General features: G+C 44.2%; 1 protein-coding gene across 1 annotated transcript; it reads right to left on the reverse strand.

Annotated features, from left to right (window-relative positions):
* Positions 1 to 2,397: 2,397 nt before the first annotated feature.
* LOC115370368 (zinc finger protein 83-like) lies at positions 2,398 to 10,555 on the reverse strand. The gene is made up of 4 exons (XM_030067360.1): positions 9,972 to 10,555; positions 8,500 to 9,107; positions 6,137 to 6,188; positions 2,398 to 5,237 (listed from the first exon to the last, which is right to left on the reverse strand). The coding sequence occupies exons 1-4, from the start codon at positions 10,423 to 10,425 to the stop codon at positions 3,697 to 3,699; spliced, it is 2,655 nt and encodes an 884-aa protein (XP_029923220.1). The 5' UTR covers positions 10,426 to 10,555; the 3' UTR covers positions 2,398 to 3,696.
* Positions 10,556 to 12,606: the final 2,051 nt, after the last annotated feature.

Genomic DNA, 12,606 nt, shown 5'->3' on the forward strand with positions numbered 1-12,606 from the left:
TAACCGTTTGACACCCAGGAGCCACGAATAGAAAGTTACTTATATCTTTTAATTTTTTTTTCCGTAATGTGATGATTTTCTTGTGGCCTAATTTAATTTTGAATATTATTTTTTTTATTTTTAATTTCTTAAAAATGTATCACTACAACTACCACAACTGATAATAATAATAATAATAATAAATGTTAACTATTGATCTATAAGTGCGCCCTTACTTCCTGTACTACGGTACTAAACACAGACATACAGAGGCTCTTTCTATGTCTATGTTTTATTCGACGGTTCTGAAGACAAGTATGAACTATGGGAAACAAGATTCCTGGGCCACTTGCACATTCGTAAGCTAAAAGGGACAATTCTGAATGAGCCCGCAGTTGATGCCAACGCAGATCAGCTAACCCAAGATACCATGAAGAATGCGGATTGTTATGCAGAGTTGATTAGACTGTTAGATGATAAGAGCCTGTTGCTGATCAGACATGATGGAGCTGATGACGGCAGGAAAGCCCTCAAAATACTGAGAGAACATTATTCAAGTAAAAGCAAGCCCAGAATAATAAACCTATACTCATCGTTGACTAAGCTAAGCATGACAGAAAACAAGAGTGTAACTGACTATATGATAAGAGCAGAGAACCTCATTACTGCACTGAGAGATGCGGGTGAGACTGAATGATGGACTAACCATAGCCATGATGTTAAATGGCCTACCAGATTCCTTCAAGCCGCTAGCCGCGCATGTAACACATAATGAAGATAAAGTCACATTCACAGACATCAAGAGAAGGCTATGGATCTATGAAGAGGCGGAGAAGATCAAACCATCAGACTCTGCAGACAACGTGATGAAGACCTGTGTGAAGCCAGGCCGAGGCTCCACCAAGAAGCACACCAGCAATAGAAAAGATGAAGATGCTGCTTTTCATCAGGGTCCTCCCTGATGAAGGCCACGCTCTGGCCGAAACATGTTGGAGCTTTTTATCATGTAAGCCTCTTCGATTAAAGGCTTTTTATGCACAAGAAGAGTTGCCTTGGATTTTCTGTACGTTCTCATAAACAATGTGTATGTCATGATGTGCAAACTTGGCACAAGATTTTTGGTCATTGTAACTACAAAGCTGTACAAAAGTTACAAGGTGTAGTGAAGGGCATGGAGATAAAGGGCAATGCGTTAAAACCAGCGTTTTGTGAGATATGCACACAGGGAAAATTCACCCAGACAAGGAATAGGGAGCCAGAAAGTAAAGCTCAGAAGCCCCTAGAACTTGTACACACTGACTTAGCGTGTCCCATGTGTGCACCGAGCATAGAAGGGCACAGATATGCACAGTGTTTCATAGATGATTACTCAGGTACCATATTGGTGTATTTTCTAAAATCTAAGAGTGATACCATACAGGCCACAGAACAGTTTTTGGCAGACATAGCACCTTATGGAGAAGTAAAATGTATCCGTTCAGACAACGGCACTGAGTTTGCAAGTCGAGATTTCCAGGCACTGTTGAGAAAAAATAGGATTAGACATGAGACGTCTGCACTGTATTCGCCCCACCAAAATGGCACTGCAGAGAGAGGGTGGCGAACACTGTATGATATGGGCAGGTGTTTTCTGATAGAGAGTAAGCTACCAGACAAGCTGTGGAACTACGCTATCCAGACTGCAGCTTACGTAAGAAACATATGCTACAGCAAACGTACAAAGAAAACACCATACGAACTGTTAAATGGCAGGGAACCAAATGTATCCAAACTACAGCTGTTGTGTTCGTGGGATATGATAAAAACAGCCCAGCTTACCTGTTGTACTATCCAGATAAAGAGAAGATTCAGAAGCACAGGTTGGTAAAATTCACAGAGTCAGCCAGAGAAAAAGAAACACAAACGCCTGAGTCACACATAGAATGTAGTGATAGAGAGGTACATCCCAGGGTCAACAAGGATGAAAATGTTGATGATGAATGTGTGAATGTACCAGATGAGTGTACTCAAAGTGGTGTTTCCGGGGCTCTACGTGACATGACTGAACGTACACCGCGGGAAAGAGCCACCGAGACTGTAATCAGAAAGAACCGGACGAGTTGTGAAGTCACCGCTCCACCGAAACATAACACTAAAATGTTTTTTTTCCAGGGGTGAACTGAAATCTCTCAAAATAAACCCATTAGTGACACAAGCGACTCTAATGTCAGAAACAGAAAATGATCCACTAGAAAGATGGTTAATGTCATGAAGACAGATAAATTATAGCTTGACAGAATCACTCAACAGTTAAATTACTGCAGCCACACTTCGCACAAAGTATTTTCCCTCTGCTTAAAATGACAAAAACATTAGCCTAACAGTCCTTCAAAGTAATGGTCATACTGAAAAACAGACATGAGCAACACACACAGGTGGTAGATAATTCAAAATCTGGATTTATTCATATAATTTTGTTATTTTTTTTAACAAATTAAATAAAATCTATTATTTATTATGAGGAAGACTCAGTTTCTACGAGTAATTCTTTTATGAAAGACATCAACAGAAAAATTCCTCAAAAATACATCTTGACAGCTGAGAGAGACGAGTGTCAGGTAACTAACCAGGCAACACCTGAGTGCTTGGTCAAAGCTGCTCCATACAGGCAACACCAGAGCTGACCAGCCAGAGTTCAGGTAGTGTGCATGTGCATGTTCTCAATGCAAATTATGAGTTACATTCATACATGTAAAAAAACAAACCAAAAAAAAAAAAAAAAAGCATCTGAATCAACATAAAACTGATTTAACAGTCAAATATTGTCAGTTCTTGTATCAAAAAAAAAAAAAAAAAAGTCAGACTGTGAAAGTGAAGGTCACTGTTTTCTACCCAGCGTACAAAATGCAACATGGGAGTGATGCTCACCATTATTTTCACAAAAAAAATAAATATCCTAAACACAGTGTCTGGTAGCTTTCCTCCTGGGCTGAACAGGACAGGGTGGATTTTAGCTTTCTGACAGCAGCAGTTTGAATTCAGTAGAGGAACTGGGTAGTCAGAGGGACGGAGGAAAAAAAAAAAACATTCCCTTAAGTATCGCCTTGTTTTCCAATTTTTCGAATCGACTTAAACTAGAAACCTAATGCTCTAAGGAATCCACTGACTTAGCTGCCTTGCCGACAACCTAGCATGACATGCTAGTGGGATTCCTTGACCTCCAGATGTGTGAATGAAAATGGGTTCTCTGGGCAGCCACGGCTCTCCCCTTTGCAGACATGCCCACCTTCTGCTAATCCCATGCACTTTGGGCCACCAACCCTGTAGTCCACGTGTTCTTGTGACTTGTTGTAAAATGGTGTGTTTGTGCAGACTGGGGCCTAAACAGTCTTGGACTTTCATCAACTGGCTTTGACTGGAAAGCTGAGACTCTTTGGATTCAATGAGCCACATTTGATTCATGTGTGATGATGTTCGCCCCCATAGCAGCCGTTTCATTGCAGTCAGAGCATTCTTCAGAGAGAGAAAAAAAAAACCCTCATAATTTCCATAGTCGGAGATTAAAATGCTAAATTTGTGAGAAAAAACTCATTCTGAGTCACAAAATTGCGAACAAACAAACAAAAGCCTCTGAAGCAGAAGTTCCAGTTCCTTGTTACTGAATTCCATTGCAAAGCAGAATTTGACGAGGTCATCATCTGTAGGCCTGATACACAGTTGATCGACCTCGCCCCCCCCTCAAGTCAGAACAGCGCTCTTCTGTTTCCTGCTACATTTTGCGCCGTTATCAAACGAGTTCTGGTACTTGTCGGCACAGTTGTGTTTCTTGAGCTGCCTGGAGTCGGAGAAGCCCTGTCCGCAGCGCTCGCAGGAGTACAGCTTCACCCCCGTGTGGATCTGCATGTGCGACTTCAGCTGGTTGGACTGGCTGAACTTGCTGCCGCAGACTTGGCATTCATACGGCCGCTCTCCTCTGTGCAGCCGAGCGTGTCGGTAGAAGTTGTTGCGCGTCCGGAAGGCTTTGCCGCACTGCTCGCATTTGTATCTTTTCTCCCCGGTGTGCAAGGTCATGTGGTCCTTCAGCCGGCTCAGCAACAGGAACCTCTTCCCACAGGTGTCGCAACTGAGGTGCCTCTCCTCAGTGTGCCGGCGCATGTGGTAGACGAATGTGCACTTGCGGTGGAAAGACTTCCCGCAGGTGGCGCAGGTGAATTCTTTCTCGTCCGTGTGGCTCTCTTCGTGGATTCTTAACAAATTGGTGCTGGAGAAACCTTTCAGACAGATCTTACAGCTGAATGGTTTTACCCCTGCTGCTCCGTCTCTCTGCCAGCTCCGCCCTTTCTCCTGGTTCCGGTGCACCATCTGCTGATGTTCCTCCAGTTTACAGTTGTAGAAGAACGTCTTGCCGCAGAGGTCGCACATGAATGGCTTCGTGGCTCCGTGAACGAGCATGTGGGTCTTCAGCGCCCACGTTCCTGAGAACTGCTCCCCGCACTCTTCGCACCTGAATGGCTTCTCGCCTGTGTGGAGGCGCAGGTGCCTCTGCAGGTTGTTCCTCAGGCCGAATCCGATGCCGCATGTCTGGCAGACAAAAGGCCTTTCCCCCGTGTGGACGATCCGGTGCTGCACCAGCGCCCGTTTCAACTTGAACGCCTTACCGCATTCGGAGCATTTGAAAGGCCTTTCGTCTGAGTGCACTCTCTTGTGAGAAAACAGGTGAGCGGAAGTCCTGAAACTCTTCCCACATGTGGTGCAGGTGAAATGTTTTTCGCCAGTGTGAATCGACTGGTGCTCCTGAAGGATGCTTTTGGCGGTGAAGCCCTTCCCGCAGGTATCACAAATGAACGGCCTGACTTCAGCATGCACAATCTCATGTCGCTTGAGCAAACTCATCTTGGCATACGTCTTCTCACAAACTGGGCACTTGAAGGATTTTTTCCGCGATTCGTGGCACAGCAGGTGATTTTCAAGATTCTTCTCGAGTCTGAATTTTTTGTCACACTGGTTGCATGACATGAGGTTTTGAGTTTTGTCCTCCATGGCGTCTTTTGCTTTGTGAGCCTGGAGGTGAGTTTGGAGAGTCTTCTCCTTATGGAAACTCTTCCCGCACTGGTCGCAAGAGAAAGGGTTGTCGTGGCAGCTCATGTGCTGCTTCAGCTGGTGTCGGTAGTGAAAGCCCTTGTTGCAGTGATCGCAGAAGACTCGCTTCTGATGATACTTCTCCTTTCTCCTCCTGTTTCTCTCCTGTTGTTTATTGATGCTCTTATCCTCCTCAGGGCCTAAAGTTTAGAGGTAAAAAAACAAAAAAACAAAAAGACCTTAAATTACCACATGGCGACAGGAAACTACCTTGTTTAAGCATAAATTGTGGTGGCTAGCAGATTCAAAAGGTTACCAGCAACTCACTATTTTATGAATTTCAATGGAAAATAAATCAGTAAAGTGTCAAATGGAGAAAAACACCTTACTGGTTTGAATTTACCATCACTGAGTGTTACACTTTTGATCCACAGACAAAGCAAAAACTCATACAGATAAGATAAATAAGAATCCTCCACCTTGTGGTTGTTGGCATGGCGTTTGTCGCCTCTGCCCTTCAGGAATGTTGGGCAAGCATTACGTTTATTAAAGTCCCCTTCCAGCCATTGATTAAACCAGTAAAGATCCTCTGTTCATCAAGATTACATATTTATGTTTTTTTCCCCAAAATATTTTTTTCAGCAAATCTCTGTGACACTTATCATGTTCATGTGAAGGAGCCATTTCCATTTTTTAAATAAATAAATAAAACTCTCATGCGACCGGCAGAGCTGCTGATGTGCAAAGCAGCGTCCTGTGAGCTGATTGGCTGTTCTCTCTCTCTCTCTCTCTCTCTCTCTCTCTCTCTCTCTCTCTCTCTCTCTCTCTCTCTCTCTCTCTCTCTCTCTCTCTCTCTCTCTCTCTCTCTCTCTCTCTCTCTCTCTCTCTCTCTCTCTCTCTCTCTCTCTCTCTCTCTCTCTCTCTCTCTCTCTCTCTCTCAAACACCTGTTTAGTGTCAACTGAGTCAAGCTCACACACTTTAGGAAATAAAAATATAAGGAAATTTTTTTTTTTTTTTGAGTGGTAGGGCTCCCTACAGCTCCCTACACTTTCATGTGTGTGTGACAGATTTCCCCAGCAGTGTGAAATCTGAGTTCACCTCTTTCACCTCCAGCACCAGGGTTGTCCTTGCTGCTGTTCTTCACTGGTTCCTGTAAAAAAAACAAAAAAAAAAAACAAGTGAAACTTTATCTCAGTGTGTGCATCTCCAAACCCACAATAAATTTGCTTTACACTACACCAAACGCCTCGTAAGGTATGTCCACAGTAACGCATAGGTTTGGTTTTCACATAACATTTTTTATTTACATAATTTCAGTACATTGTTAACTAAATATGATGGACACATTTTAGCTAACACCATGTGATAAATCCTGCCTTATCTTTTAGTTGTTTTCCTTATATGTTACTAATAGGGCTGGTCGATATGGACAAAATCAACAAAATGGATATTGTGATTTTATTGTAGGGATTACTGTTGGTACTTTCATATGATATTTACACACAAGAGATTTCTGCCAAGCAATCATCAGTAATGCTGTTATGATGACCAAGCAGGTGGAGACAAATAATAAAACAGCTACAACAGTCTATTAAGTTCAGAAAATGACATGACTTAAAACTAGGAAAAGACAACACGTATACCATAGCACGATATTCCAATATCTGAAAACCCAGACCATATCTAGTTTCATATCACAGTATTGATAAGATATCACTATATTGACCAACATTAGTTACTAATATCTATTTCTTTGTTTTGAGATACCTTCTCCCACCCAGAGCTGCCAAAGGGCAAGGCAAGGGCAAGGGGTCAAATGTCAAACTGGGCTCCTAGGGGAGCACAACATGGCATTGGGAAAAAAAACACCCCAGCACAATAAGCACATATTAAACATTACAACATGACTCGAGTTCTTTGAGAATCTCTTCCATTATCAAAGCAAAAGTGGTGTTATAACTAAAATATCGATATTGAATCGTATTGGAAATCATATCGACTTGGAACCTAGTGTATCGGAATCGTATCGTATCGGGAGGTCAGTGGCGATACCCAGCCCTACTCTGCACCCACAACCTGCACTGTAACGGAAGGGAGAGGGGGTGGGGGGCCAACGAGGTGTTGAGTTCCAAGGGATGTGTGAATGTCTGTCCTTGTGTATGTGTGTGTGTAAGTCCAGGACCTTCTTCCCTACACAGTCTCAACATTGTCTCTGCTGTCTGATAAGATGACAGCCCCGTCCGTTGCCTGGGAGACGGCCTTGTGAGTCCTGAACAGGGTAGAAGATCCCAGGTGGAGGGTGATGGGGAGGGAGGGGGGAGAGCAGCTGTCTGCATAACCATCCAGGAGAAAAGTGAAGATAGCGGCCTTCCAAGGTCGCTGGGGTGCCGAATTGTAGTTAAAGTGATTGTTTTGGGTCAGGCCGACTCTGCAATTTCCATCAGCCTCAAGTCTGTGTGGTTCTCTCGGTGATTCCGAAAGGTTTCCAATTATGGCACATTTCCTCAGAGTTGAGTTTCCAACTTCTCCAAGCTGTTACCCATCTGGTGTAAAAGTCCAGGAATTTCTTCCTGCTTGTGAACTAATTCGCGAATTAATTCGCACAACGCACGAGTCTGAGTGTTGTTAGCTCGGCCCAAACCTTCTATGGCTGGCAGCTTCTCCAGAGCCAAAAGCTCTGGAGCTCTGGTGCCAACACCCTCTGAACTTTGCGATAAATCAGGTATCCGCCAGCACCAAACAGCAGAAATCCTGTTATCATAAATCCAATCATGTAGACGTCTTCAACATCCTCGACGGAAAGAATCGACAGGCACACAACCCTCCACTGCTCCCAGGAGTCCATGGTGTACCCGGCGGCAAATGTTCCGGGGGGGCATGCGGGATCTCCTTTGCCCAGTTTCCTTGTAGAGAAAATTTGATCAATTGCATTGAGAGACCAGCTGATCAGATCCATTGTTGTAGATTTTCGGAGAGCAATGCAGAGAGAGGCTCCGAAAGACAGCACAAGACAAGACAGAGAGCAAAGCAGGGCAGATAAGGGCAGGAGGGAGTTAGAGAAAAAGCGTCCACCTTCGTTGAGAGCACACACACACACACACACACACACACACACACACACTCCTACTGAACATTATGGTTTGTGATGGAGTAGTTCTTTTGATTCTTAATGGTTGATTAAGGAAAGGTCTTAAAATGTTGAGTCAGTTTAAGTTGTTGTACTTGTCTTTCTCCCCTCATGTGTATTTTAACTGGGTTAGCTTATATTTAAGTTTCCTCCAGTTTTCATTTGGTCAGGCCAGTTTGCTCCATGCAGACTTATGCTGAGCTGTCCGGTTTGTTGACGTAAATTAATTTATCGGGCCCTTGATTTTTCTTTGTTTTCTTTGAAAAAGAAAAAAAATTGACTAAAACATAAAACTCAGCATATCCTGAGCATAAAAATGTTAAACCGGACCTACCTCTGGTTTGGAGGGAGCTGCTGATGGAACCACGGGGTTGGTGGCCATCTGACCTTCAGCCACAGGCAATGACATCAGTTTTGGAAAAGCCTGATTGACGCCCAGCAAGGGCAGCTGGGAGTCGGGGTCCAGCTGACGTGCAGGAACCAATGCGGCTGCAGGGCTCAACAGGGGGAGCTGGGGAGCGCCAGCAGGTTGAGCAGTAGCTCCTAATGTCGCTTCAGGATTCATGACGGCTTGGCTTGTAGTCCCTGATGCTCGTGGAGTCGAGATGGCCTGACTCCCAGCAGCCACCAGGGATGGACTGGGGGTTTCCAAAGACACGGGTGGCAGGTTGGAGGCAGCTTGAATCACAGGGACCAGAGAACCAGCAGGGCTACCAGCAGCTTGATTTGTGGCAGGTGGCCATGCAGCAGGGTTGGCGATAGCTTGATTCAGATCCACAGGCACTGAGGTCAGACTGGGGACGGGCCGGCTCGTCACCAGCAGAGGGGCAAGCGGGTCGGTGCTGGTTTGACCTGAAGCCGCTGCAGAGTTGAGGATGGCCACGGCCAGCGCTGCAGGGTCAGACACAGCCTGGTTGGTGTAGAGAGAGACGGCAGGGCTGCCTGTTGGAAACACCACAAGATGGAGGGGAAAACGACAGAGATAATTGAGAAGGTGTGCCCTGGTAGCTCACCTGGTAGAGCATGTACCACTTATCAAAACTGAGTCCTAACCGCAGCTAACCGATCGTCCTGTCTCTCCCCTGCCTGTCCTGTTTCTCTCTACTGTCACTGTCATAGAAAGCAGGAACACTGCAAAAATAAATAAATAAAAAGAAGTAATTAACACAGAAATGCGTTAGTTAATTTTTTTTTTATCAAGATATATAATTGTATTTTGACAACAGTAACACCATACTGTTTGTGAGACAAAACGCTGAAATTCTGAGATTAAAAGTGTAAATTTATGAAAAAAAGATCACATTTTTTTTATAGACTCACCTTTATATGATGTCGTCTTTAAACTAGCCTTTTCTTTTCTTAGATAGATATATGTACACACACACCCACACACATTTGTGTGTGGGTGTGTGTGTCTGTTTGTACATATATGCCTTTTCTCTCCCTTACCGTCCATATCTGTCAACATCCTGTTTTCTTTCAACTGTGTTTTGCGTCGTTTTCCTGTTTTATCTTTATCTTGTCTTTATTTTAACTTAATCTTGATTTGACTTCCATGTTGTCTTGCTCTCGTTTGGCTTTCTGTTATTATTTTGCTTTCTGCTGTGTCTGCCAAGGCACTTTAGAAACTGTTTTTAAAGGTGCAATATAAATTATGGTTATTATTATTATTCTTGTTTTTTTATTATTATTATTATTATTATTATTATTATTATTATTATAGTAAGGGAGATTCCTTGCCAATTGCACTCGTTGCACTTATGAATGAAGTTTGTGGTGCAGGCAGTGTGAGCGATGCGGGCTCACCCAGCAGGCAGCCGCCCCGCAGCAGGACATGCACCGGGCCGCTCAGGGTGCTCTCTCTCCGCTGTCTGTCCAGGCAGTCTCTGCTCCTCTTGGCTGCCTCGCTGATCCTCTTCACCTCCCTCTCCAGGTGAGCCAGCTCCCTCCGCAGCCGGCCCACCTGGCCCCGCAGCTGCCTCTCCAGCAGCAGCCCGGCCTGCACCTGGCTCTTCAGCTCGGCTCTCAGCGCCTGGTTCTCCCTCGCCAGCGTGGAGCGACTCTCCCGGTGCAGCCGGAGCAGTTTGTCGGTCAGGTCTCTGCCCATCTCCCGGAGGATCTGCGGGACCGCGGCCGTCGCCTCGGCGCCTCTCCGGCACTCCAGCTCGAGCACGGAGATGGTGGCTTGGACCGAAACCTCCACCGCCGCCCGGCTCTCACGGTCAAACCTGTCTGCTTCGCCACCGCCGCCGGTTTCCATTTCATCAAACTCAGCTCAGCTGCGCTGTTTCGCTCGCATTTTACCTTCACTGCGTCTGTCTCCAACTAACTCTGGAAGTCTCCGCCACTTTTCCGGCACAAATCGGCTGTCTTTCTCTGTTGCAGCGGTGTCGGTTTATTTGCGTTTGTAGTCCGGAAGTAATAAAGCAGCGCATGCGCTGTCTGTAGAGTCTCGCCTAGCGCATGCCCAGTTTATCGCCGCTCCACGTTTAATGAATATTTATGAGCCGCTCAGCTGTCAGAGACAGGATTTCTTAATTTGTCTGTTTTAAAAGCAGTAAAAAAAAAAAAAAAAAAAAAAAAAAAAAAAACTGGGTAAATTATAATCACCAGCCAGTGATCATCACAAGTCCGATAATATGTACAATACAAATAATTTATTATTCTTATCATTATTATTATTATTATTATTATTATTAGTGGTAGTAGTCTTAGTCTTAGTAGTAGTAGTAGTAGTAGTTGTTGTTGTTGTAGTATCATTATTTTATAAAAAGCGTTCATTACCCAATATGGATGTGATCTACCATATACTATGGCGTACCAGGGGGTAATATTCTAAAAAAAAAAAAAAAAAAAAAAAAAACCCTCAGAATTTTCTAGATTAAACTCGTAAATTTACGAGATAAAATGATGATATTCTGAGATCAAAGTGGTAAATTTATGAGAAAAAAAAATCACAAATTTATGAGGAAGAAAACTTTACAATTCTGGGTTGATAAAGTCACCAATTTGCGAGAAAAAAAATCAGAAATTCTGATATTAAAGTAGTAAAATTTATGAGAAAAAACTCACAAATATCAAATATTAAATTACAAGGAATTTATCACAAAAGTAGAACTAGAAAATTATAATGATGAGGTGCCGCTCTGTCCATGGAGAGGCTGTGCCTTCCAGCTGCAGGATCCTGCGGGATCAGCCCGACGCCGCAGGAAAAGCCTGAAACCGTGTGTGTGTGTGTGTGTGTGTGTGTGTGTGTGTGTGTGTGTGTGTGTGTGTGTGTGTGTGTGTGTGTGTGTGTGTGTGTGTGTGTGTGTGTGTGTGTGTGTGTGTGTGTGTGTGTGTGTGTGTGTGTGTGTGTGTGTTTGTTTCTCTGCACAGCGCTGACAACACAGCAGCGGATCCGTCCAGCGCGGCTCTGCAGCAGCCGCAGCGACACAAAGCTTCAGGAAGCAGCTGATGCAGAGGTTGCAGGTTCGAATCCGCGCGGAGGAGAAGCAAACCTGCCAGGTGGAAGGGAAGGCGGCACTCTGACATTTATTTAGAGAGTTAGTTCTTCACATGAAGGAAGTGGAAACTCCGTGTGACCAGGGTGTTTTTTCAACCTGCACATGAAAACTTATTCTTTTCCTCTTTCACTTTCAATTTCAACCGGATGAAGGAAGGACATCCCGACATTTCTGTCTTTTCAACCGCTTGGAAAAAAAACCCTTCATCTTCCACTTTCAACCAAAACCAAACGGAACATCGAGCAGAATTATTTATTCGATTTTATTGCATTTTCTTGGTCTTTTCAGCTGCTTTTCACACACACACACACACACACACACACAGAGAGAGAGAGAGAGAGAGAGAGAGAGAAAGAGAGAGAGTGTGTCAGGAGTGATCATGCAGTTGAGTACAGAGTTTGTCTGCTATCCATATAAGCATCAGAAACTGCACAACTGCACTAAAATTTCCAGTACAAAGAATCTGACCTCTTTTCTAAAAAGTAACTTGGTATTTTTTAAACAAAGCTGCATTAATGTTGTATCACATTACTTTTTTTTTTGTACAGTAAAATGGCTCCTTGCAGCATAAGCCACTGTGGGTCTTCTTTCCACCATACAACTTACAGCCAGCCTGTTGTTATTTCCTTGTTTTAGACACTATTGAATAAGTACTGGGAATGTAGTGTTAAAAACTAGTCAGTTAAGTTAGTGCTGAAGAAACATGTGTGGCCACTAAGGTAAGGACTTCGGAGTTGGAGGGCTCAATGAACAAGGTAAGATGAGTGCTGGGCTCGCTGGTGGGATGAAATCCTCAAGCCCAATGTCCCGGAGGACCTGCTGCTGCATGTTGGGTGCTGCTGTTGTGACGCACTTTGCCCATTTTGTTTTGTCCAAGTTGGGGTTGGATGAGCTCCAAATGAATTTCTCCTCCTCACACTTCAAGAAACAGGTTG

The sequence above is a fragment of the Myripristis murdjan genome, chromosome 13 (assembly GCF_902150065.1).
Source record: "Myripristis murdjan chromosome 13, fMyrMur1.1, whole genome shotgun sequence".
Classification (NCBI taxonomy): Eukaryota; Metazoa; Chordata; class Actinopteri; order Holocentriformes; family Holocentridae; genus Myripristis; species Myripristis murdjan.